This window comes from Marmota flaviventris, chromosome 11, assembly GCF_047511675.1.
Source record: "Marmota flaviventris isolate mMarFla1 chromosome 11, mMarFla1.hap1, whole genome shotgun sequence".
NCBI lineage: Eukaryota > Metazoa > Chordata > Mammalia > Rodentia > Sciuridae > Marmota > Marmota flaviventris.
Window position 1 is genome coordinate 94,313,953 of NC_092508.1, and position 27,612 is coordinate 94,341,564.

Consider the following 27,612-nt stretch of genomic DNA (forward strand, 5'->3'; position numbering starts at 1 on the left):
TCTCTCATGACCACTACTGTGACTGTGTGTGGGAGACCAACCTTACACGTGACTGAGTCACACTCCCCGGCTGGGTGTTGAGGTGCTCAGCTGCAGAAATGTGGCAGAGCTTTCCCCACCCTTCTTGGGTTCGAGGGTCAGTGTTTCGTGCATGGGTATGTCTTGCTACAGCCCAATGGGTGAAGCTATGCTCACCTGTTCCTTTGTAATATAACTCCTTTTCCTGTTAAGGATAGAATCTTCCATGGAAGTGCCTTGTGTGTGTCCCCTTCTCTTACTGTGCCCTTGGGTGTGGCCTACCCAGGTGTCAGTGAACTTGCTGACAGTGGACATCATGAAGATAGACTCAGCCCCCTGAAACCTGACCCCTTGCCTCATTTGAATAGCTTCTTCTCAATAAAGGGGTCAGCACATGCTCTCCCTCTCTCCTCTTTCTGCAGACCCTTAAGGTCAGAGGAGCCATCACAGCAACCCCAAAGAAAAGGGTATTTGTGTCTCTCGTGTGGTTATTTTGTGCAGCCCAGTTAGCCCAGTTCAACTGGAGTAACCCCTGAGCCTTTTAGATGCGAGAACAGAAATCCGGCAACTGTGTCCTGCCTTGAGTCTGCCCCTCAGCAGAGGGGGAACTATATAACAGCTCAGAGGGAATTGCTGCCACTGTTTTACCAAAATCTATTTATTCCCTCTAAATGGTGTGTGCTTTCTGATTCAGTTAGCTTTAAAGTTATTTTTGATTATATGCATCTTTTAAAACTATTTCATCTCTGTGTTACTTTGTTTTTACTGATCTTTTATGCCTAAGAATTTTATTCTGATAATTAATTTTTAGATTATTATTTACTTGTTTATGCATTATCTTTGTTTTTAATTTATATTTGAGTCATTTGACTTCAGAGTTGTTTTCATTTTATTGATATTTATTTATGGTGCTGAGACTAGAACCCAGGTGTGCTTTATATCTGTTATATTCCTAGTGCCTATGCCCCCGCCAACCCACCTTGAATTCCTGATGCTCCTGCTTTAGCCTCCACATCACTGGGATTACAGGTGAGTGCTACCATGACTGGCTGTGTTTGCAACTCCACAGGCCCCTTCTCTCCAAGGCGCTCCCTTTCTTGTTCCTGAGAGCCCAGGAGTGACAAAAATCTCTATTGCTGTTGCTTATACCAGGATCCTGCTCTGGGCTTTCTCATGCCCTTACACCCAAACATACCCTGATAATTTTTCTTTTCTTTTCTCCAGTACTAGAGATTAAACCCGGAGGAGCTCAACCATTAAGAAACATCTCCAGACCTTTTTATTTTTTATTTTGAGAAGGGTCTCCTAAATTGTGCAGTCTAGGCTCTAACTTGTGATCTCCTGTCCCAGTCTCCCATGTTGCAGGGATTATAAGCATGTGTCACTGCATCCAGACAAACATTGGTTCTTCAGTAAATAAGCACTCTGAAAATATACCAACTTAAGTGTACTCTCTACAAAGTCCATACCTTTGGTGAAAGTCATGCAAGGGATACCCCTAGACCCTGGCTCACCAGTCTTGAAGATGTGTTCTCCACGCTGGGAACCTCCCTTTCAACCAACCACAGTCGGGCAGGGCAGCTGATTCCTCTAAAATGTGGCCTCCAAGGAAAAGTCAGACAGGGCCTGTGGCCTCTAGTGGGAAGAACAAACTCTTGTGGTCTTTCTCCAGATCTTGGTGTGAAATCCTCCTCAGGTTACTACCTACATGACCTCAGACAAGTAACTGAACCATCCAGATCTGTAAAAATAGATTGCACCTGGCTAATAGAAGTGAGTGCTGAGGTGGATCCCAGGTAGCAGGGAGTGGGGCTAAAGCTGTGATCCAGTAGGTCTGCAGAGAACACTAGGTGTGGGAGCCTGCCTGCACTGTTAGAGGAGGCCTGAGGGACTTGGGCAATCAGATAACCCCAAGCTTCCCACGGGAACATGCCTGTTAAGGGACAAGGCTGAAGTTTGTGTGTGGGTGAACACCAGGCCAGGCGGCATGAGCCACCCTGGGTGGAAGATAAGTGGCAACGGGAACTGTGGGTGGCCAGTGCTCCAGGGGCCAGCTGAGTGCTACGCCAGCAAGTCCTGGGCCTTCTAAGCCTCAAACACACAAGCTGAAGCAAGCCCACAGGCACTGGGGCCCAGGCTTATGGTGTTGGGGGAGGGGAGGTGGTGGGTACAGGGGCAACAGGGCTCCCAAGATTGCTGACCCAAGACACAGATCTCAGGGCCCTTTGCCCTTTACTTGAAACTTCTCCAGAAGAGCCTCCGTGACCTGTGGGCCTGGAAGACACTTGCTCATACTCAATGGGGGCAAATCATCCAGCTCCAGGATCATGAGAACTTCCCCCACATACTGGGGTTCCAACCCCTGCACTGTGGCTCCTTCTAGAAAACCACATACCCTTGAGGGCAAGACTGGGGCCTGAAGACAGTGACAAAACTCACATATGGCCAGCCCAGTCCCCTGGGTGTTCCCTCAGCTGTCCCTTCCTAGGGAGGAGTGAGGCCCTCTACCACTAAGTACCTTGAAGCCCAGCAGGGCATGAGGTATGGCACTGACAGTTTCAAAACAGGAGCCAGAAGTTCCTTGGGTTGTTTTTATTTCATCAGGCCTGGGCCTTAGATGGACAGGACAGCCCAGAGATGGAAGCATGGAAGGACAGTGCGGAGCTCAGCCAGGGGCCTTGTGGAGGAAAGCTGGGCGTGGACGTGCTGCGAGCCTGTCACTGAGCACTGACCAAACTCAGCCACAGCAGGAGGAACTGAGCAGACAGCAGCACAGTCATCCTGGGCTTCAGGACAGGGCTCAGAGCAGGCTGCTTTTGTGTAGATGAGGCCATGATGCTGCTGGGGGTGGGAGCCTCCTTCTGGTGCTGCTTGATCCAGTCAGCGAAGTAGCTGAGATTGGTGAAGACACTGGGACCAACGGGAAAACGGCATTCTGCGCTCCAGCTGGTCAGTCCAAACAGGTACCAAACACCGTCCAGCGGGCAGACAAGGGGACCCCCAGAATCTCCCTGAGGAGAAAGACAAAGGACATGGGTAGTAGGACCAAGACAGGCAGAAATATGCATTGCCCAGTATGAAGAGGACAAGGTGGACACGAGAGGTCTCCTGGCTGTCTTTGCAACTCCAAAGGACCCTTCTCTCCAAGGCTCTCCCTTTTCTTGTTCCTGAGAGCCTAGGAGTGACAAAAATCTCTGTTGCTGCTGCTTATCCCAGGATCCTGCTCTGGGCTTTCTCATGCCCTTACACCCAACCACACCCTGATAATTTTTCCTTTTCTTTTTTTTTTTTTTTTTCAGTACTAGAGATTAAACTCGGAGGAGCTCTACCATTAAGAAACATCTTCAGAGTCATGTTCATCAGAACCACAGAGGTAATTTTTTAAAATCCAGGTACAGATGGCCGGGCGCAGTAGTGCACGCCTGTAATCCCAGTGGTTCAGGAGGCTGAGACAAGAGGATCACAAGTTCAAAGCCAGCCTCACAAATGGTGAGGTGCTAAGCAACTCAGTCAGACCCTATCTCAAAATAAAATACAAAATAGGGCTAGGGGTGTGGCTCAGTGGTCAAGTGTCTCTGAGTTCAATCTCTAGTACCCAAATAAATAAATAAAATCCAGGTACAGGATAAACCTCCTGGATCAATATCTCCAGGCCAGGACCCTAGAGACCCATTCCACAGCTGACAGTCACAGACCTATGAGAAGCACTGGGGGATGCTAGTAGCCACAGTGTGCCCTCCACCTTTTCATCCACATGGGAGATGGCTTTGAGGTCCATGGGGTGGCTGGGTGGCTGGCCTGGAGGCCTGGCCCAGGGACTTTGGTTAAATCCTCTGTCCAGCAAGGCATCTATGCCTTTGTCTTTGACTTAATAGGTCTCTAGCATATCTTCATTTCCTTAACTGAGCTTCTTTAGAAAATGCCAAGCTGTTGAATGTGCTAAGGGTAAAAGAGGTGCTGCTTGGCCCAGTCTGGGGCTCAGTTGGAAACACACAGAGTTCCAGGGTCTTCAGAAGAATGCTGGGTAATGTTAAATATGGCAGGGCCCCAGAAGGGAAGGTCCCTTTTTAAAATCACAGGTGAAATGGCTTTATCTCACAAGCCAAAAATAGGAGCTCAAAGAAACATATTGCCTTCCAGCTGTCTGTTGAATAATACCCCTGGGGAGTCTCTATGCAAGCAGTGCTTGATGTGACAAGACCACATGTCCACACACCTGCACATATAACATGTGGAAAGGGGGCCACACAGGCAACAGGAAGAGTCCCAGAAGGTCTATACTAACTGGATCATTAGAGAGCTTCTCTGAGGAGACTGGAGGAGCAGTGAGGCCTGAGTGTGGTTAGAGACAGGCAAGGACATGGAAATTCTCAGCAGGGAGGTGAAGGGACTGTGTGCAGATTCTGAAAGGATGTTCTGGGGCTGCTGGGGTCAGACCAGCAGCAGGGCTCTGGAACTCTTCAGGATACAGCTGTGGAAGAAAGGAGGGGGGCCGTGTCTGGTGGGAAATGGTCAGCACACAGGATTTTCCATGTCTGATCCCCTCTTCATCCAGGTTCAAATGCAAGGCAAGAACAGCAGGCTGACCATTGAGAAAAGGTTGGGTTCTGGTGTCCAGAGGAGGGGTGAAGAGTGCAGGGGAGACAGGAGGGGCCTCCTGCAGCTTGTGACAGACAGAGTGAGAAGAGAGCAAGAAAGAGCACATGCAAACCTGCCAGAGGTGAGGCCTGCTGAGAAGTGAGGACTGAGTAACAGGAGGAAGTTGTGGGGTCAGGAAGTGAGCATGTGAGGAATACTTCTGAGCTGCAGGGACAGCCAGGAAAGAGCAAGAGCAAGAGGGAAAGCACAAGAGAGGGAGGGGAGGTTGCAGGAGTCGGGGGAACACAACTCTCAAGGGGGTCAGAGACTCTTCACGCTTAACTTAATGGCCATGCATCCTTAGAATGCTGTCCACGTCCTCTCTTTAATTTCCTCACTATAAAATGGAAAGTTTACACAGAGAAAACATTCATAATATGTGCATCCAATGATGGACCCATATCCACAATATATATAAAGAGATCCTATGATTCAATGCAAACGACAGATGACCCCCACACTTCACAAAAAGGCAATAATATATGAAAAATAGTTTGTAATAGACATATAAGAATATTCATCTTCATTAGTTATCAGGTGCAGATCAAAAATCACATACAGTGGTGAAAATGAAAAGAGTGGATGATCCAGAGTACTGGCAAGCAACGTGCAGCAAACTGAACTCTCACTCACTGCTGATGGGAGTATAAATGGACACAATCATGAAATAACAATCCACTACCAGGGTGATCTCCAATCAAAATGGGGACCTAAAGCTCACACACACAGGATGTTCACAGCAATGACATTCACAGAGAGCCCAAATGGAAACTGCCCCCAATTCCACCAATACGAGAAGGGATAAGTAGATATGTGTGCTTACACAGTGGAATGGATAAATGTCACTAGCATATTGGTGACTAAAAGAGACCAGGCAAAAGCCCTCATCACATCTGATTTGCATTCAGGTTAAGTTTAAGAACAAAGCCATAGCACCTTATAAACTAGGAGGGGGCTATTCTGGAGGAGTTAATGACAGGAAGGGGCAATGAGTGGGACCCTGTGGGTGCTGCTATATGAATATATCCCTTTCTAAAAATTCATCAAGCTGTTCAAGTTATATCTCCTCTTTTCTCCATGCTACACTTTGACAACATTTTTAAAAAGATACAAAGAAAATGGATGGGATATTAACGGTGCTCTTTAGGGGCTCTAGGTACAAAGAAGACCCAGGGGGAGGGAACACAGCAGCAGAGAGGTGGCTGAGTCCAGCTGGAGACTATGAGTTGGTTCACTTACCCGGCAGATGGATGTTCCATTCATGGGGTCCCCAGCACACACCATGTCGTCAAATACACCAACAGATTTTGAGCCAGTTGCGTTGGGGTCTGAATATCTATAATAGGCGTTACAGTCCTCATTGTCTAAGAGACTGACCTCTGCCTCCTGAAGCGTTATAGCAGGTGGCAGTGATTCTGTGGGAGAGGATTCAGATGTGAGGTGCAGCTCAGGGCAAAGCCAACTCCCTCTCCTGCCTGCTTGCTGATGGAGGGTGCCCACTCTAGCTGGCAGGGGCTGGGAAGGCCTCCCAGTTGAAGGCAAGACCAGGAGAAAAGGTGTTCTCAAGAGCTGTGGTAAGGGGTCTGTGTGGAAAGGACCAGGACAGAGGTCAGTGTGACTGCAAAGGCCCAAGAGCAGGGACTTGAAAAGATGAGACACAATCATAGCAGGGCCCAGAACAGGCAGTGTCTTCCTCACCAGTCTGTGGAATTGGGATTTTATCCCAAGCACACTTCAAAATAATAGAAACATTTACTTATGTTTCAGAAACAATTCTTCTGGCTGCTGTGGAGACAGTACTGGAGGCAGCAAAGATGGGAACTGGGACTCTCAGTCTGACTAAGATGCAGCAGTGGCATGTTTCACGGGTGCCAATAAGACCGGCCCCATCTCAAGGAGCAAGTGGACTTGGACAACTGGATTCTATTTCCAGTTGTCACTCACACATGTGGCCTGGGGTCCCCACTTAGGAGCACAATGCTAGGATGATGGCTTACTTGGCACAGTGCTTGCTATCTAAGGCCCTGATGGGTGGCAAATCCCAGACCTGAGTTCAGGCCAAGCAACTGTGGTCAGGCGAGGGCCTGGAGAAAGGACACTGAGGGCCCACTGATGTCAGCTACTCTGTGCCCTCGTGGTTGCCCCAGCCCATGACTTCCCTTCGTGCTCCAACTATTATCTAGACCCATTTTGGAGATCCTCCTTGCCTTGCCAGTGGTTCTTGGAAAGCAACAATACATCCCAGCAGGGGGTCCTTGGAAATGTTGAAGTGTTAGCTATTCTCATGATTGACATTTAGAGACCAAGACCAGGGATGATGATTCTGACCTCAACCCCAAAGAAGTTCCTGTCTCCAAAGCTTATGCAGAGATGTTCTTCCAGATAGTAACCCTATGAATCACGCCAAATTTACATTTTGCTTTTTTTTTTCTTCACTCACCAGTATATTTTCCTAAATCAAAAGCATTCACTCTTGTGTAAAAATCTTTGCTTGACATTCTCCCTCTCAACCTAAAACTACACAGTCAGCCGGGCATGGTGGTGCATGCCTGCAATCCCAGCGGCTCGGGAGGCTAAGGCAAGAGGATTGCAAGTTCAAAGGCAGCCTCAGCAATGGCGAGGCACTAAGCAACTCAGTGAGACCCTATCTCTAAATAAAATACAAAATCGGGCTAGACATGTAGTTCAGTGTTCCAGGAGTCCCTGAGTTCAATCCCCAGTACCAAAAAACAAAACAACAACAACAAAAAAAACTCTACACAGTCGTCCTTCATATCTGCAGGGACCCCATACCAAAATTTCAAATGCTCAAGTCCTTTATTAAAAAAAGGTATAGTATATGCATAGAACTAATACTTTGTTATGCTCTAAATCATCCCTAGATTATTTGTAATACCTAACACAATGTAAGTTCTATGTAAATAGTTGTTATACTATATTGTTTATAGAATAATGAAAATACATATTACCTAACCCCCATTCTTCTCCCACCATTTTGTGTGTGTGTGTGTGTGTGTGTGTGTGTAGGGGGAATTGAACCCAGGAGTATTTGAGCCATACCCTAGCCTCTTTTAAATTTTTATTTAGAGACTGGGTTTCACTAAATTGCTGAAGTTGGTTTTGAACTCGTGATTCTCCTGCTTTAGCCTTCTGAGCCACTGAGATTATAGGCATGGGCCACCGTGGCTGGCCCATCAATGATTTGGATCCACCATTGTTTGAGTCCACAGATGTGGAACCTGCGGAAACTGGCAGAATAGGCAAGTTTTGCTTGCACTCAACGATGAGCAGTGAGGTTCAGAGAGGTAAATGTCCTTCAGCCATAAATGCCCCAGCTGGTCTTAGCCAGATACAGGTCCTTTTCTTATGGATACTCAACACTTTCCATAGCCATGAAAGATAAATCAGAACCTTGGAGTCTGGCTGTTCAGAGCCCTGGAAATGAGAATGGCTCTGGAGTCAAAGAGCTCAAGTTTCTGATTCTGAAAGTAAGAGGTTTTTTTTTATTTTGTTTTCCTTCTTGTTTTTTTGTTTGTTTTGTTTTGTTTTGTTTTCACAGTAGACTGAGGAATCTGTGAAGTTTTAGAAGGACAGGAAGGGCCTACAATGGTCTCCCAACCCCTTGCCCTCTTTTGCTTGCCTGCATGATCAGTTTCATCAACTGTCATCCCCCAGCCACTTATCCAGCAGGAACTCTTAGGGTCCGGCTTTGTGGAGCTCTCAGGGAGACAGGCAGGCAGGACGTGGGAGTTGAAATTCACAGGCATGTGCAGCTTCATCAAGGTGATGTCACTCCCTAAAAAGTGATGCTTGTCGAAGTCTGGGTGGACAATGAGCTGGCTCACTGCCATCTGCATGCTGTAGTTACTGGGATCAGTCATCCGGTTGTACCCTAGCAGGATCCAGTAGTCATCTGGGTTCTGGGACCTGTCGGGAGGCAGATGCTCTGAGTGCTGCACGGGCACCCTGGCTCCGACTGTCCACCCACCTGGCAGACAACCAGCCTCACCCCATCATTTCAGAAGTTTCTCTGGCCTCCTTTTCTAATACCGGGATAGCCCTTCTCTTGAGGTAAGTTTGATATTGCCCACAGCCCTAGGATATTAGTCCTTTGAAGGCTTCTAATGGCTTTTCCAGCATGCCCCAGAATCCAAGGAGCAGAGGACCTTATTGCTAGAAAGAAACATATAGGGTACATCAAGTTGCGCTCCTTCATCTTGGAGGGGAAGAGATGTGTCGCATTTTCATCCCTGATCAAACCCTCTTATGGCCCAACAGACTTCTCAAAGTCCCCACTTCCCAGGCCAGCATGACCCCTCCCTCCAATCCTCACATCATCCTCTCTACAAGCTGGCTGGCTCCAACCTGGGCACAGGCACTCGACAAGTCGTAGTGAAGGAAAAGGAGGAATACTTGGAAACTTCTTTTTGAAATCCTAGTGACCTTCCAGCCCACATGACACACTTGTGTGGTGCCCCTACCCAGACTCCTCATGCCTGGATCCTTCTCTCCAAAAGACCCTCCAGTTCCATGCTTTCACACTGGATGGAACCATGGTGCCCCCCGCCCCCGACATGTCCTTAGGGTCTAATGTGGAAGTTGGGCTTGTGTCTCACTTTCAAGGTGGGTCTTGCATCTCCACATCTCCCATGTGGGCTTGGTACTCCTAGGTGCTGAATATAAGAATGGAACCCAGTTGGGATCTCACAGTCAGCTACTCCTACAGCTCTGACTTCTGGGATGAACTGTGGTGTCCTCCTTTTTCTCTCTGGTCACAGAGTGAGTCAGCCTCCTGATGACCTGCCTCACTCTCTCAGGGCAGAAACTATTTACTTATGCCTTATACTACCCTCAGCTCTTCCTAGGTACATATCACTACAGGAGCAGCAGGAACCCCTGGTGTTGGTTAAACAGGGTCCCAGGACAACTCCAGAGAGGAATGTAGTGGAATGTGCAGGTTGCTAGGACCTGGGCGAAAGACTCCACAGAAGGTGTGCCCTGAATAGCTTATGGAGAGCCCTGGCTAGAGGAGGCAAGACATCTGTCTATGTGGGCTAACCCCAATCCACCTGCCCTGGGAAACAGGGACCTGGGACTAGCATTCTAACACGTGGACCTGTTCTACACGTGTGGCCAGGGATAAGTTCACAGTCACTACCATTTGCACAAGAGTTAACTAAGGTCTGATGACATCTGCAGACACTGTCTAGGGGTGGGTAGGACACAGACTACAAAGTCCATCCTGAGAGGGATGAGATTTTTATCCCTAGTGTTTATGGAAAATAAAGAGTAGGGGTGGTCATTTTTGAACTCAAGTCTAATTTCCAGTATTTATTGGTAATCACAACCAGAGTGAATTAATTTCTAGTTAGCTATTTAAAAGTAACATGTGGGCCGGGTTGTAGCTCAGTGGTAGAGCACTTGCCTTGCGCGCGTGAGGCCCTGGGTTCAACCCTCAGCACCACATAAGTAAATAAATAAGATATCGTGTCCATCTACAATTAAAAATATATTTAAAAAAATAAAAATAAAAGCAATGTGCATGTCATGGTGACAACTACATCATCTTGGTGGGTTTACCAAAGTGGAAGTGGGGGTGCGGGAGTGCAGGGCATCCTTAGGGTGTAAGATGAAGTCCAAGGCCTCTGCCTGAAAGATGCCCACAAACAAGCAGGGATGGCATTCCAGGTAGAGGGCACATTGGGCCAAAGGCAGAGCAACAGCACAGGGACATCTGATGGCAGCAAACTATCCTAGAATAAAGCCTAAATAGGAAAGTCTCTTCTATCCTGCCCACCTTGTGCCTCCCTCCTGCAGTCCCTTCCTAATGGCTGGGGCCCCACAGAGGGAAATTGCACCTTTGGAAGCAGTGGGCTGCAGAGGCCACCCAGTTGCTGTCAATGAGGGCAGCTCCACAGACATATGTGCCATTGAGAAATACACTGGCCTGCCATGGCCACTGTTCAGGTTCTGCATTCTGACCACCAAAGATCTTCCCTGTAAATCTGGTCCTGCCACATACTGCGGAGACAATTCCAGACATGAAGTATCTGCATTCAGAATACCAGCCCTTGATGCCCCCACATATCAACTTCAACAGCACCTAGGGGACACCATGGCCCCTCCTCTCATTTCCCAGGTAGGAATATCCAAGGCCCAGGATGAAGTGACATGCATGGGTTCCGGCGGCGGGGGGATATCAGCCTGATGCTGCATCTCATGGAAAAAGTAAGCACAGAGCAGAGGTCCAGGGAGGGTGGTGGGTCCTGAACTGGGCTCAGATCTTTTTCACCTAAGGAGCACAGCCCTATTTGAAGACAAACTGAAAACTGATAGAAGGGATGTTACTGTTCAGGGGTTAGGTTGCTTGACTGTGACCTCCCACCTCTGCTGGTTAAAGAGAAGTTGTGATAACACCCAGAAAAGCTAATGCAGGCCCTTGGCCCATGAACTGACATGAAATTCATTGCAGAAAAACTATAAGGGAAACAAGGCACCCTTTTAATATTCCCCTTTCCCAGGCCTTCTCAGTCCCCCTCCCATTGTCCCCTCTCCTGGTTCAGAGGCCTCCTGGCTGCCTACTTTCAGGACTCCTATAGCTAGATTTGGCCTGGCTGAGGTTATCCTAGGAAATGTCAGGGGTCGGGAGAAGGGATATGAGTTCTGCTGAAAGACGACTAGGGCCTGGCCCCTCTGAGGCCACCCCTTGCATCTGCCCGCTTACCCTCTGATAGGTTGGGTATGGTGTTTTGGGCATGCAGTGGCTGCAGACACAGGCAGAACAGGATAGTAGCCAGCATACAGAGCCCCTGCCTGCCTTCGCCAGATAGTTTGATCCCGGTACTCGCCATGTGGTCGGTTCACATCTGCTTCGCGGATGAATCAGACAGCGCGCGCTCCTGTAGCAAACAGCTCGCTGGCAAACCGCCTGGGTCTGTCCAGGGGTTCCAGGGACCAGACCTCACCAGTGGCTGCCCAGTGCGAGAAGCGGCAAGCCGAAAGTGCAAGAGCCCCAGGGTTGCAGGAGACAATGATCACTGGGAGGCCCCAGATTGAAGGGAGAGACAGGGTGTTACAGGGCCCCTCCCTCTCACCTCCATTTGACTTCCTCCCCAATGCAAAATACACTCACCACGTTTTTCCACCCAAATTTCCACGAGTCCCATCCCAATATAACGTCCACTCAAAATGCAAAAATGTCATCGTCCACACCTAAAAATCACCACCTCATCAGTCCACAATGTCCTCCTCAAAATCCTCTAAATTCGGTGTGGATGAGTTTCCCCAGCAGTAATCTATTAAATACAGTTCTTGAGTACAATTCTTGAAATATTTCCAATTCAGGGCTTTGTGCAAGTTAGATAACTGCTGTACCACTGAGCTACATTCCTAGCCACCTTCCTTTTTTTTCCCCTCTATTTTCTTTTGATACTAAGTCTTGCTAAATTGACCAGTCTGGCCTAAAGTTGTGATCCTCCTGCCTTGGCCTCTGGAGTTTCTGGGATTACAGGTGTGTGCATCCATGCCCAGCCTACTGGTTCCTTTTTCTTTTTTCTTGCAACTTCCACCCACTGCCTAATTCCAAAGTCATTGAAATGTTTTTAGGTAAGTAGTTCTCTTCTCCTGGGTTTTGCTTTCCACAGTTTCTTATGATCAACTCTGGTCCAAAAATATTAAATGGAAAATTGCAGAAATAAACAATTCCTAAATATGAAATATCACACCATCCTGCTCCATTCCACCCAGGATGTGAATCATCTCATTTTTTTCTGATTTTTTTTTGGTTCGTTTTTCAGTTATACATGATAATAGCATATACTATGACATAATTTAAAAAGCAAGGAATATAATTTATTCTAATTCAATCCCCAGGATTTCCCCATCCCCTCCGCTCCTTCTACTCCTTTTCTCTACTGCTCTTTCTACCACTTACTTATAGTTGTTGTTTTTTAAATTAGTGTCTTGTAAATGTAGATGATGGTGAGACTCACTGTAGTGTATACATGTGAAAGTTAGGTCAGATTCATTCCACTGACTTTCCCTATCCCATCCCTCCTCTCTTCCTTTCATTCCCCTTTGTCTACTCCTCTGATCTTACTTCTATTTTTTGTTTTTATCCCCCCTCCCTACCATATTTTGGATTAGCTTCCACATATCAGAGAAAACATTCAACCTTTGGGTTTGGAGGATTGGCTTATTTCATCTCAGCATGATATTCTCTGGACCCATTCATCTATCAACAAATGCCATAATTTCATTTTTCTTTTTGGTTGAATAAAACTTCATTGTGTATATGTACCACATTTGCTTGATGCATTCATCTGTTGAAGGCCACCTAAGTTAGCTCCATATATTACCTATTGTGATCTGTGCTGCCTTAAAAAGTGATATGAATATGACATTATAGTGTACTGATTTTATTTATTTATTTATTATTTTGGAGAGTACCAGGGATTTAACTCAGGGGCACTCGATCACTGAGCCACATCCCTAGCCCTATTTTGTATTTTATTTAGTGACAAGGTCTCGCTGAGTTGCTAAGCACCTCACCGTTGCTGAGGCTGCCTTTGAACTTGTGATACTCCTGCCTCAGCCTCCTGAGCTGCTGGAATTACAGGCATACACCACAGTGCTTGGCTCTTAGTATGCTGATTTTAAATCTTTGGATATATACCAAGGAGTAGGATAGCTGGGTCATATGGTTGTTCCATTCCTAATTTTTTGAGGAATCTCCATACTGCTTTTCAGAATGATTGTACTAATTTGCAGATCCACCAGCAAAGTAGGAGGACTCCCTTTTCCCCATATCCTCGCCAATACTAATTGTTCCTTGTATTCTTGATAATTGCCATTTTGACTGAAGAGAGATGAAATCTCAGTGTGGTTTTAATTTGCATTTCTCTAATTGCTAGAGATGTAGAACATCTTTTCCAGATATTTGTTGTCATTTGAGAAGTGTCTGATTAGTTCCTTAGCCCATTGGGTTAGTTGGTTATTTTGGTGTTAAGTTTTTTGAGCTTATTGTATATCCTGGAGATTAATGCCCTATCTGAAATGCAGGTGACAAAGATTTTTTTCCCATTCTGTAGGCTCCCTGTTCACATTCTTGATTGTTTCCTTTGCTGTGAGGAAGTTTTTAATTTGATGCCATCCCATTTATTGATTTTTAATTTTTCATGATTATATTTATGTTTTTACTAGTGCATTGTAATTATACATAATATTGGGGTCCATTGTGACATTCATATATGTACATAATGTAATTTACTCTAATTGGTTCCCCAGTATTTCTCCTTTCTCTCTCTGTTTTCCTTTTTCTACTTTTCAGGTCTTCCTTATATTTATTCATAAGTACTTTTAAAAAAAAAAACTTTTTAATTTTATTAAATTTCCTTTCTAATTTATTAAATTCAACATAATTTTTTCATTTATATGTGACAGAGGAATGCATTACAATTCTTATTACATATATACAGCACAATTTTTCATATCTCTGGTTGTATACAAAGTATATTCACACCAATTCGTGTCTTCCTACATGTAACTTTGGATAATAATGATCATCACATTCCACCATCTCATAAGTACTTTCTTGTTGGTGTGTTAGAACTATATAAAAAAGTGGGATTCATACTGTTACAAATATACAATATGGTTTATTTTATTCCTTAATAATTTGTTGGGAATAATTAGGGAATAAATTTTCAGTCTCATCAACAATATATAAGTGTTCCTTTCTCTCCACCTCCTCACCAGCACTTTTTGTTTATGATCTTTTCTTTTTTTGTATAATGAAAATCTGTTAACTATTTTATTTTTCTGACAGCACTTTGTTTTTACAATAACTCTTTTTGGCAGAAGTAATCTCAAAAAACTAAAAATGTATGTTTCATATTTATTAAAAAAGCACTGAATTTTTTGTGTTTTGAGAAATTTGATAAGGAATGTGCAACCTGCACAAAATGTTTGCCCACTTTTTACTGTCAGTCTGGTTTTGTTACTATAACTCTGTAGTATAATTTGAGATCCATTATTAGATACCTCCTGCTTCACTTTTCTCACCAATGATTGCTTTGGCTATTCTGGGTCGTTTATTTTTCCAAAATGAATTTCATGACTGATTTTTCTCTTTCTGTGAAGAACATCATTGGCATTTTGATGAGAATCACATTGAGTCTTAGAGAGCTTTGGTAGGATAGTCATTTTGATAATATTAATTCTGCCTATCTAAGAACATGGGAGGTTTTCCATCTGCTAAGGTCTTAAATTTCTTTCTTTGGTATTGTATAGTTTTCATGGTAGATGTCCTTCACCCTTCTTGTTAGATTGATTCCCAAATTTTGTTTTATTTTTAGTTCATTATGAATGGGGTAGTTTTCCTAATATTTTTTTGGCAGATTCATTATTGGAGAATAGGAACTCAATTGATTTCTGGGTGTTGATTTTTTGTCCTGATCCTGTGTTGAATTCATTTATGAGCTCTAGAAGTCTTCTGGTGGAATTTTGGGGGTCTTCTAAATATGGAATCATGTCGTCAGCAAATAGAGATAGTTAGAACTCTTTTTTTCCTTTTCATATTCCTTTAATTTTCTTCTCTTGTCTAATTGCTATGGCTAGAATTTCGAGTGTAAGGTTGCATAGGAGTGGTGAAAGTGGGCATCCTTGTCTCATTCCTATTTTTAGAGGAAATGCTTTCAGTTTTTCTCCCTTCAGAATAATATTGGCCTTGGGTTTATCATGTATATCCTTTATAATGTTAAGTTCTTTCTATCCCTAAGTTTTTCTATTGTTTTAAGCATTAATGGATGCAGTCCAGTACTTTCTCTGCATCTATTGAGATAATCATGTGATTCTGGTCTTTAAGTCTATTTATGTGATGAATTACATTTATTGATTTCTGTATGTTAACCAATCTTGCATCCCTGGTATGAATCCCACTTGATCACGGTGCAATGATTTTTATGTGTTTTTTTATGTAGTTTGCCAATATTTTATTAAGAATTTTTGCATCCATGTTCATCAAGGATATTAGTCTGAAGTTTTCTTTCCTTGATGTGTCTTTGTCTGGTTTGGGTATCAGGGTGATACTGGCTTCAAAGAATGAGTTTGGAAGAGTCCTATCCTTTTCTATTTGAAGGAATAATTTGAAAAGGATTTGTATTCTTTTTTAAAGGTTAGTAGAACTCAGCTGAGAATCAATTCTGGTCCTGGGCTTTTCTTTGTTGGAAGGCTTTTGATGGCTGCTTCAACTTCATGAGTAGAAACTGATCTGTTTAAATTTTCTATCCTCTTGGGTGGGTCTCTAGGAATTTGTTCATATCTTCAAGATTTTCTAGTCTATTGGAGTATACACTTTCTGAGTATCATAGTTTCTGATCATCCTTTGGATTTCAGTAGTATCTATGGTGATATTTCCTTTTTCATCTTGGATCTTGATAATTTGTGTTTTTTCTCTCTTTCTTTTAGTTAATTTGGCCTAATGTTTATCAATTTGTTTATTCTTTCAAAAAATATTATTCTTTGTCTTATTCTTTGTTTCATTGATCTTTTATATTTTTTTTAAGATCTCAATTTCACTGATTTTGGCTCTGATTTTAATAATTCCCTGTCTTCTACTGATTTTGGTATTGTTTTGTTCTTCTTTTTCTGAAGCCTAGAGATGTAGTGTTAGATTATCTATTATTATTCCATACTTTTAATGTATGAGCTTAATGCTATGAACTCTACTCTTAGAACTGCCTTCACACTGTCCCAAAGATTTTGATATGTTATATCCTGTTCTCATTTTCCTTTAAGTATTTTTTTTATTTCTCTCCCAATTCCCCTGCTATTTATCATTCAAGAGTGTATTATTTAATCTCCAGATGTTAGAGTGTTTTCTATTTTTTATCTTATCATTAATTTCTAATTTCATTCCATCATGATATGATAGAATGCAAGGTATCATGTCTATTTTTTTTTTTGTTTGTTTGTTTGCTAAAATTTTCTTTGTGATTTATTTGTGTATATTTTAGAAAATGTTCCATGTGCTTCTGAGAAGGAAGTAAATTCAGTCATGGATGGATGAAATATTTTAAAGATGTCTATTAGGTCCAAATTATATATTGTATTTTTTAGTTCTATAGAATCTACTTAGTTTTTGTTCAGATGATCTCATCAGTGTTGAAAGAGATGTAATGAGAAATCAGTTGAAATTCAAATTGGTTTTTCTCTAAATGTTTCTAGTCATTGTTCTCTTGAAGCTTTAAAAAATTTTATCCTTATCCTCCATGTCAGGCATCTGAGGCACAGGTATCATGTTGTTCTCTCCAAAGGGCTTGTGTAGCTCTGCCCCTGTGGTGTTGTTGGTTGCAGCCCAAGTAGCCTTTCTATTGGCTTGTCTCTGCATAATTCTTGCAGCTTTCCTAGGACAATATCCCACATTACTGGCATTTCTCAATCTCAGGGGTCTCCACTACAGCTTTGATTTCCATCTCAAGTCTTTACAGTTGGCCTTCTCAGGGGGTGCCCCCAGGGACTCTGACCCTACTACACCTTGCCTGGTATCCAAGGCCTTCCTTGGAAATCTTGGTAGAAGCTTCCATGACCCTCTTAACTACAGCATCCTGCAATCCTATAAAACCAGGACCACATGATTAACTCCAAGGTCTGCTGCCATCTTGAACTGTAGCCAAGCCTCCAGAGACACTGACTGCAGCAGGCTCCGAGTGTCTGGGTAGCTGAGCATGTTGAAAAAAATTCCTAGGCCCCCTTGTGCAAGAAGGGTGCAGTGGTACATAACAAATAAGTTTGAACTAAAGAAGAATCAAATTAGAAGTTCAGAAAAGCAAAGGGCAGGAGAAGGGGAATTGCACGGAAGATGGAAGGAGACCTTCATCATTATACAGAATACATGTATGATGTTGTGAGGAGGAAAAAAAAAGAAGTGTGTCACCTTAGATTGGGTAGAGAGAAGTGATGGGAGGGGAGGGGAGAGGAAGTAGGGAGAGGAAGGGCAGCAGAATAAAATAGACTATATTATTGCTGTATGTATATACGTGACTGTATGACCAATGTGATTCTGCAACCTGTACAATAAGAAAAATGAGAAATTATACTCCATTTGATTCAAATGTATGAAATGTCAAGATCATTGTACTGTCATGTATAGCTAATAAAATAAAATAAATAAATAAATAAAAGAAAAGCAAAGGGCAGAGATGTAGATTTCTAGCATCCACTAGGACATATCCATGGGACATATGGGAACATATGTCCCATGGATAAGGGAGTCTACTGTATTTTTATGGAAACACTCTATTCTCAGAATCAAAATTTCTATTCTTTTTTGTGTTAGTCAACTTTGTGTCACTATAACACATACCTAAGGTAATCAATATAAAAAGGCAAAACGTGTATTTTGGCTTGTTGTTTCAGAGAATTTTAGTTCATGTTTGCGTGAACTGAATTTCAGTTCATGTCCCTTTTGGACCTGAGGCAGCACAGTATTAGTGGGAGGTCTTAGTTCACTGGTGGTGTGCCCTTGAAGGAACCTCACCTCTTCCTCCTTGTCTCTTTTGATTCCCAGCCATGAGCTAAAGGGTTTTGCAATGTGCTGCCACCATGATGTGCTGTCCTTACCACAGGCCCAAAAGTAACAGGGTCAACCAACTATGAACTGAAACCTTCAAAACTGTTAGTCAAATTAAGCATTTTATCTTTATAAACTGATAATCTAAAGTAACAGGGAGCTGACTAAGATGCTGTGTAACAGATCATAAACCTAGTGATTTAAAACATCGGAAATTTATGGCATGGTTCAACTTGGTCTTATTCAGGATCTTACATCCAATGTATCTGCTGGCTGCAGGTTCACTGAAGGCTCTGGGATATAACCTGCTTTTGAGCTCATTTAATAGCACTGAACAGTACCCTTAAAAGGGGTCAAAATGGTAAATTTATATTATGTTTTTTTAACCACAATTTTTTAAAAACTGAAGAAAAAGGTAATATGTGTCTCTCTAATATGGTCAGAGATATGGATATTTTATATGGAATCTGGAAGGAGTGAACAGAATGGGGAGGCAAGAAACGTGATCAGAGGAGGAACCTGTGTGGGGACAAGTGGGGTTCCAAGGAGGCAAGAGTGACAGCTGGGCGGGGCCAGGACAAACCAGGCAGGTGGTCTCAGGACAAAGCGCAGCACTTTGGGGAAAATATCTTCAGGGAAATCTGGGAAAGGAAATGAACTTTGGAGAGGCTGGAGTGTCGGGATCTGCTATCCACCATCTGGGCTGCTGCGAGGGCGTCCTCAGATGTCCTGCTCCTGGTGGGTCACAGCCCTAATGACTACCTGCATCTGCACCCACTCCAAGCGATCCAAAGAGGGTGCAGAAGATCAATGGTGTTCAGTCTGGACATTGAACATCAGTAGGCCCATAGAGGACAAGGGTATGGATGGAGTCTCGTGTCCATCACCTGTGGTGCTGTGAATAAAGACAGGGTGCTGGGCAGGCTGTGGGTGTTTGGAAAGAGCTGCACCCTGAAGTCCCACGGCTGCCCTTGGAATAGCTGGACTTATCCCCACTTCACAGAGAGGAGCCAGCATCACCCAGAGCAAAGTGACCCGCAGGCAGGGTCAATGCCAGCCTGGCCCCAGTCTGCAGGCATTAGAGCCACACCAGGTACCACTGTCCACACAGTCTTTGCACAGTCTCTGCTGGCTGAGTGCCTGCACTCACCCAAAGTCAGGTAAGGGCAGACCTGCATGTCTCCATTGTCTACATTTTCCTGCTCAGTCAGGTTTCCAGGAATAAGTTGTTCCAAGCTTTGCCACTAGGTGGCAACACAAACCTATTTGCTATCGCCTTAATCCACTCGCCTACTTAAACCAGGACCTAAAGTCATGGCTCCAAAACCTTGGACGGGTACCCACTCTTTCCACCATCCTCAGCTTCAGTTTTCTTATGGTCTCTACATCCTTCCCACCTTCAGCACCATCCCAGACCCCTTGGGAATCTTTCTCCTCTTCCCTTATCGATTGAAGTTTTTTCTCTCTGAGAATCCCTTTGGTATTTTGTGGGTCCTTAGAAAGACTTTTTTCCTCTGTTGACTTGCTGTGCATCTTTCTCACTCTTCCAGCTGCTCTGCAAAATTCCTTGAGACAGAGCCTGCATCTGACTTTTGTTTGTGTCATAGACCTGTCAGAATGGACTACCCCCTGTCCAGCTTGGATGTGATGTCCTGAGGCCTCTGTTAGTCCCCTCATCCCCAACCATGGTGACAAAGAAGACAGAAAGGAAGCGATCCCCTTGCATTCCTGTAAGATGCTGTATAGGATTGGGAAGGATCTGAGAGTAGGGCAGGGATGAGAGGAGATGGTTCCATCAATGCCTCTGTGCTGATCCTCCCCTCTGGTTCTGGGGGTGGTGTGACTGAATGAGGCCTTCAGATGTTCATTCCATTAGAAAAATGAAAGGTAACCCCTACACCTACCTGCACATTGTCTGAAAAAGGAAAATTTTCTTTGCTGTTGTTGGAGGTACACAGGTCTTTGATGTTGGATGCTAAAGACCTCTCCCCTGTCTCAACAATATATAAAGAAATCTTCAGTGTTGCCTAGATGAGTAGGTTCCAGGAAGCAGCAGGTGAGGATGCCCGGAGGAGGGGTGCTGTCCACTCTTGCTGGCATCATGACCTGCTGGTGCTCCAGGGACAGAGTCAACACATGGCTGCCCTACCACTAGGCTGGGCAGGGGAAACACAGCTGGCTCCTCATGTTACCTATAACACATCTAGATCAATCCAGGAATCTGCATCTTTCTCAATATCAAGAGTCCCTTCTCCAAGGTGCAACCTCTCTCTAAGATAGTACCTAAATAAATGGAAGGAAACTCACCTCAGCTGATGTGAGTCCAGCTCCCACTCAGGCTGCCCTGTCACTTGGTCATGACTCTCTTACACTTCCTGGGGATTGTAGGATTAACACTAGGGAGGGCCACTCAGTGCAGCTTACACAGATGATGTTGTGATTCTTCATGAAAAAGCATACTGCTAGAGAAACATCACAGGTACACATACAGATACTTGATTTAGCATTATTACAGTTTTTCTGATTGTGATTCTAGAAATGGAACCAACTCCATCAGGAAGGCAAGTAAGTGGGGGATAGTCAGAGAACAGAATGCTATAGAGCATTTTCATAGAATGAACTAGATCTGTGTTTGACAACATTGATTTGGAAGAGAGGGTACTGTGTGAAAAGCGCAAGTAGCAGATGAAGTGACTAAAATACCAAACATAGAGATCAATGCAATAGACATTTTGGGAATCACATATTTGCACTGAATTTATGAAAAATGGGTGCAAAGAATATACGGATAATCCATGGTAGAAAATGCCTCTGAGGAAGGAAATAGACCAGAGGATAGTGTATGTGAAATGTTTTGTTATTTAAACATATAGTAATATATTTTATCATATAAATAAATATGATTATATAAAATATTTTAAGGTGAAATATTATATAAAATAAAATTTTATATTAAAAATGATTGGAAGCAAATATGGCAAAACATGAACATTTGTTAACATTTGTGTAGTGCATCCGTGAGCATCTGTTAGGATAGTCCATAGTGTTAATAAAAAAAATGCTAACCGTACATCATATAGAGCACTAATCTCCAGGATATATAAAGAACTCAAAAAAATTAACACCAAAAAAACAAACAACCCAATCAATAAATGGGCTAAGGAGCAGAATACACACTTCTCAGAAGAAGATAAAAAATCAATCAACAAATATATAAAAAAATGTTCAACATCTCTAGCAATTAGAGAAATTCAAACCAAAACTATTCTAAGATTTCATCTCATGCCAGTCAGAATGGCAGTTAGCAAGAATACAAACAACAATAAGTTCTGACAAGGATGTGAGGGAAAAGGCACACTTGTACATTGACAGTGGGAACCACAAATTGATGCAATCAATCTGGAAAGCAGTATGGAGATTCCTTAGAAAACTTGGAATGGAACCACCATTTGACCCAGCTATCCCACTCCTTGGTTTATACTCAAAGGACTTAAAATCAGCCTACCATAGTAACGCAGTCACATCAATGTTTATAGCAGCTAAATTCATAATAGCTAAACTGTTGAAGCAACCTAGATGCCCTTCAATAGATGAATGGATAAAGAAACAATGGTATATTACTCAGCATTAAAAGAGAATAAAATTATAGCATTTGCAGGCAAATAGATGGAGTTGGAGAATATCATGCTAAGCAAAGTAAGCCAATCCCCAAAAACCAAATGTTCTCTCTGATAAGTGGATGCTGAGCCACAGTGGGGGGGGCATAGGGAAAATGAAGGAACTTTGATGGGGCATAGGGGAGGGGAGGGAGCATGGGGGCAGGAAAGATCGTGGAATGACATGGACATCATTACCCTAGGTACAGGTATGAGTGCACATATGTGTGACGCTGTATTGTGTACAACCAGAGAAATGAAAAGTTGTGCTGCAAGTGTGTACAATGAATCAAAATGCTGTTATATATACTTAATTAAAATAGATGAATAAATTAATTAAAATAATCAATAAAATATTGCTGACACCTGCCTTTAAAAAAAAAAAGTGCTAGCTGGGCGTGGTGACACACACCTGTAATCCCAGCGGCTCCAGAGGCTGAAATAGGAGGATTGAAAGTTCAAAGCCAGCCCAAAAGAGGGAGGGAGATATGAGGAGAGGCTGAATTGGATCTTGTGCGTTACAAGAAAGATCTTTGTGTTAGTCAGATTTCTGTCACTGTGAAAAACTACCTGAGGTGATCAACATAAAAAGACAAGAGGTTTATTTTGATTTGTGATTTCAGAGGTTTCAGTGCATGATTACTTGGCCCTATTTCTTTAAGCAGCAGTGCATGGTGGAGGTCAGCTCATGTCACGGCAGCTGAGAAGCAAAGAGAGAGGAAGGGTCCTAATATCACCATCAAGGACACACCTTAAATGACCTATGTTCTGCCAACTAGGCCCCAAATATTAAAGGTTTCACTACCTCCCAATTGTGCCACAAGCTAAGGATCAAACCTTTAATGCATGGGCATTTGTGGGACATTTCAGACCCAAAGTATAGTGATCTTCATTTTGTGTGTGTGTGTGTGTGTGTGTGTGTGTGTGTGTGTGATATTGATTTTTCTTAGTCTCAAGAGCAATGATAAACCAGTGATGAATTTTGTTGGTTATCAGCAACATGCGAGGAGGTGATGGTGGTGCGGATGATGATGATGATGATGTTGATAACCATGAGGAGGAGGTGATGGTGATGAGGATAGGAGAAGGTGACCATGACAGTGATGAAGACATGGCAATAATGGCAACACTGAGATGCTGGTGGAAATGGTAACAATGATGAAGGGTTTGGTGCCAATGCCTTCCAAAGACAGAGGCAGGAAGATCACCCAGGAAACAGATGGAGTGAAGTTGAAGATAACAGAGGATTTGGAGCGAGACACATCTAGACCTGTCGTTTGTTTGTTTGTTAGTTTACACAGGGTCCCCCTGAGTTGCCCAGTTTGGCCTCAAACTTGGGAACCTCCTGCCTCAGCCTCATGAATAGCAAGGATTATACAACCTGGCTGTTTTAGTCAACCTTTCTTCCTGCTGTGACTAAAACTATTATGGAGGAGGAAAAGTTCATTTGGGGGCTCACAGTTTCAGAGGTCTCAGTTCACAAACAGCCAGCTCCTTTCCTCAGAACTTGAGGTGGTGCAGAACATCATGGTGGAAGAGTGTGGTGGAGGGAAACAGCTCATATGGTGATCAGAACGCAGAGAGAAACTCCATTTGCTGGATGCAAAATATGTACCCCAAAGCAACACCCCCAATGACTCACCTCCTCCAGCCACACCCTACCTGCCTTCAGTCACCACTCAGTTAATCCCACGAGGGAATCAATTCACTGATTGGGTGAAAGCTCTCAGAACCCAATCATTTCACCTCTAAACCTTCTTGCATTGTCTCACTCATGAGCTCACATTCAAACCATAATACCAGCTTTTGATGTTTACATACCAGGTAGCCTTGGAAAAATTAATTGACCCAACATGCACCTCAATTTCCTTGTCTTCAGCAGGTTTCCTGAGGATGGAGTGGTTTGTATGAAGGTGCCTGGCTCCCAGTAGTATTATTAGTTCCCTCAGCTTCACCCCTGCCATGTCTACATGCATCCAGACAGGCAATGATAAGGGCCCAGGGGGTGGAGATTTTCTTCCCTGTCTCAATCCTGAAGCTTGGTCAGGTGACATGGCCAGTTGCTGAGGGACATTGTATTGCTGCCAGGTGACCAAAAGCCCTTGTTTAGATCATCCTGTCATACCTGAGAGTCCTGGTTGCTAGCCGCCTGTGGGAGCAGCTGTATGAACAGAGGTTCTACTGGGGGAGTCTCAACCATCTTGCCACTGCCTGCTGCCCACTTCCCGACTCCCTGAGCCTCTCTCTGATGCCACAGTGAGTAGCTCCTGTCCCACTGCCAATCTGGGTGACATAGCCACAGGGATTCTGTATGTTCAGGAAAGCTGACTTCTTACAATTCTCTTGCAATTCTTCTTACAATTCTCTTAAGCAAGGCACTCAACCTCCCTGGGTCTCAGTTTCCCCCCTGCTGCCTATCAGCCCATCATTCACAGAACGGCATGAAGTTGCTGTGAGATCATGTGCCCAGTGCCTGCATGCAGTAGGTGCTCCATGATGAGTTCATGTGGAGTCACTATTACCTTATCTGGGGCAGGGGGCACTTTAGGATTTGCCCAGTCTGTGGTTTGTACATGTTTGCAACAAGCCCTCCCACAGTTCTGCTTACCTTTAACTTCTTGGAATGCAGGGATGCTCAGGCTTTGAGGGGACATGAATGGTGGAGATTGGATTTCCAAAGGGATGTCAGTCACCGGTCTGTGCAGTATACCTACCTTGTGTCACAATACACTTGGCCTCCTTTAGCACCCACAATGATGGCAAGGCTGAGTGCAAGTAGAGCAGACTAGTTAAAGGTTGGGGAAAATCAACCCCAGAAAGGCAGTGCCACTGCCATCTGACCCCACCCCCAATCCCACCCCATTACTCTAGGACACATTCAGCCTGTCCAAGCAAGGTTGGCCCTGGGTGATCCCACATCTATGCTACTCCACAATTTAGGAGGACAGGCAACCTGAGCAGCGACACTCAGGGAAGGTGAGACCTAACTATGTTCCCCAAGGGCAGCACCCTCACTCTGCTAAGAGATTTTTTATGTACAGCTTTGGTCATAAAGTGATCCTCAACGGAAAGCAGGTCTCTTTCTTTATTACACCTAGCAGTAGCTCATTCAGCATGGGAATTATGCTCTTCCGGTTTCCATGGAGCTGTGGCTTATCACCTGCCGCCAGTTATCAGAAGGATATAGCACACAGTCACAATTTTATGGATGGTTTGTCAATTAACAGGTTTCCTTCTCCCAGGAAATCTGCATTCAAAGACAGCAGAGGGCAACACTGACCCAGACCTCAGCTCCACTACCCCCAGGGCATTGGCCCAGTGTATGTTGGGAAAGGCCCTGCTCCCTCTCCAGATCCTGGGGCCAGTTAGACCTGCAAAACAATTCATAGAAGTATTAAGGGACACCCTAGGGTGTGCAAGTCAGGAAACTGGGGCAGAAAGACAGTCTTCCCTCTGCCATCATAGATTCTGAAGGGAATCTGTTGCAGCAAGGCTGTCTGGGATGAGAAGAACAAGTCTTGGATCAGGTTCCCTGGGTTCTCCAAGTGTGTGAACTTCTAATGTCTCAGTCTCTCCTTGCTACATCATTTCACTGTGTCCTAGAGATTTGAAAGTACAATCAGTCTATGGAGTACATTTAAGAAAGAGGCTGCCTCCCAAAGAACACCAGCTCCTATGAGTGATGGGTTGCAGCCCTGCAAGACAGGTGTGTTGCCATCACAGGCCCTAGATGGGGACACAGAGACCCAGAGAGGTGAAGTAATTGGTCCAGATCACACAGCTAGTTACTATAGGTGGAGCCATATTTACTCCGAAGTCCATGGAGGAGAATGCTACAGCACGTTGAGAAAGAGTAGATGGGCAGGAGGTGTACAACTCACCAGGTCTAAGGGCCCATGGCTCATGGATCAGGCATGTTCTGGTGTATCAAACTCCAGTCTGGTCCAAGAAGTATTAGTGTTGTGAGGCAGGGCCTCTCACACGCTGCAGGGGCTAAAATTCCTGCTCTCTTCTGACCTTAAGAATCTTCTGCTTGTTCTCAAGAAGAACATTCTCCTTGTTCCCTTGTGGCTGCTGCCCCATAGAGCAGTCAGTGTGCCAGGACTTGTGGTGAGTGTTGGAGTGAAGGTCTCAGGGGCATACTATGGCCAGGTCTAAGGTGAGGACAAGGGAGTCTGAAGCCTCAAAGGGTATTGTGGGGGGGGGGGGGCTAATATTTATTAGACATTTCCCTCCATCTGTACGGTGCCTCTAAGTCTGTGATGTTGAAACTGAAGTTGATCTCAAAGAAAAAGAGAATAGTGCTTATCAGAGCCTGGGAAGAGTTTGGTGACAGGAACAATGGAGAGAGGATGGTTAATGGGGACAGGATTGCAGCTAGACAGCAGGAATAGCTTCCAAGACTCTATAGCACAGAAAGGAAACTACAATGGGTAACATTTGATTGAATATTTCAAATTGACGAATAAGATTCTAAATGTTCCCCCCAGGATAGTTACCAGAATCAGGGGGCTCAGGGCCAGTGTGGCCGCCGTCAGTAGACTGGAGGGAAGGAAGAGTCAGTGCCGCCTGGAGATGGGTACCTTAATGTCCTATTATATAATCACTATATAATTATATAGTAATTGCTATATACATACTTATGCCAATTTAAAAAAATATATTAATAAAAATGCCTCTGGACTTTTTGCAATGTTTCTATGCTGTCAGTATTGACAGTATTCATGTTTCACAGAAAAGGAAACTAACTTAGAAAGGTGAGCAAAGCTTCTCCAGACCCTGCAGCCAGCACTGAGACAGAAAGAGAGAGAGAGAGAGAGAGAGAGAGAGAGGAGAGAGAGAGGAGAGAGGGGAGGGGTGCCTACTCATGTGACTTGAACTGGGTCCCTTCTCCTTGCCACCCCAGCCATGGGCCTCCTCTAAGTGCTCTCCACTGTGTACATCATCTAACTCGATTTGTCCCACTTTCCCAGAAGCCTGCCACCCACTTACCTCTTCCAGCCTCCCTCTCCTTCTCACTAGGTTTTCTGAGATCTCTGCCGGCTGGGCCTCCTTCTTCCTCCCCAGTGGCAAGGAAGTTCTCACCACACAGAAACCCCACACAAGTCTTCTGAGACTTTGTGCCTGCAGATTGCTCCCACGTGGAGCCCTGTGTAGAAGGGGTGTGGAAACACACATGCACATGGCTACACCTTCCTGCTGTCCCCCCACAGTGACGGGGCCCCAGTGTTCTATAAGGCAAAATGTCAATGTGCCCAGGCCTCTCCAGCCTGGCCTCATTTCCTGAGCCCTCAGCAGGTCAGAGGTCAGGTGGATCCACAGCCCTGCAATTTTGGTTCCCTGATGGCTGTTCCTTTCCTCTGGCAGGGCAGCGCTGAATCCAATCCACTGTGGCGAGCACTCATTACACGGTGCCTGCAAGCCAACCAGACAGGTGTGGGGGGGGGACGTCAAGATGGGACTCAACATCCCCCACACCTGTGGGATGAATTCCAGCATGTGAATCCATGCCCACAGTTGCAGAGGCATTCCTGAGCAAAGGAGCCATGTGTGAGCTACATTTTGCACTGTTGTTTTCGTATTTGTTGAACAGTCATTTCTAGAGTCTGCCCCAGCCCAGCATCTCTGCAAAGGAGGGGTCCCCTCAGGATCCCTGAAGGGTGGATCAATACTCTGGGCAAGTGCAGAACCAACAACCTGCTACACAATTAGCCCAACCTGCAAAGAATT

The 27,612-nt window shown here is 44.4% G+C and overlaps 1 protein-coding gene across 1 annotated transcript; it reads right to left on the bottom strand.

The window, feature by feature from the left end:
• Window positions 1-977: 977 nt before the first annotated feature.
• On the bottom strand, window positions 978-11,507 carry LOC114093905 (serine protease 40-like). Its single transcript, XM_027936795.2, has 7 exons — window positions 11,381-11,507; window positions 10,515-10,677; window positions 8,297-8,583; window positions 5,896-6,071; window positions 2,751-3,029; window positions 2,255-2,434; window positions 978-1,121 (listed from the first exon to the last, which is right to left on the bottom strand). The coding sequence occupies exons 1-7, from the start codon at window positions 11,505-11,507 to the stop codon at window positions 978-980; spliced, it is 1,356 nt and encodes a 451-aa protein (XP_027792596.2).
• Between the last annotated feature and the right edge of the window lie 16,105 nt (window positions 11,508-27,612).

Coding starts and splice junctions, on each gene's coding strand:
- LOC114093905 (XM_027936795.2), bottom strand. CDS start 11,507: ATGGCGAGTACCGGGATCAAACTATCTGGCGAAGGCAGGCAGGGGCTC. Junction 6,072..8,296: donor TGATGAAACTGATCATGCAG/GCAAGCAAAAGA, acceptor CCTCTCCCACAG/AATCACTGCCACCTGCTATA. Junction 3,030..5,895: donor ATGGAACATCCATCTGCCGG/GTAAGTGAACCA, acceptor CTTTCTCCTCAG/GGAGATTCTGGGGGTCCCCT.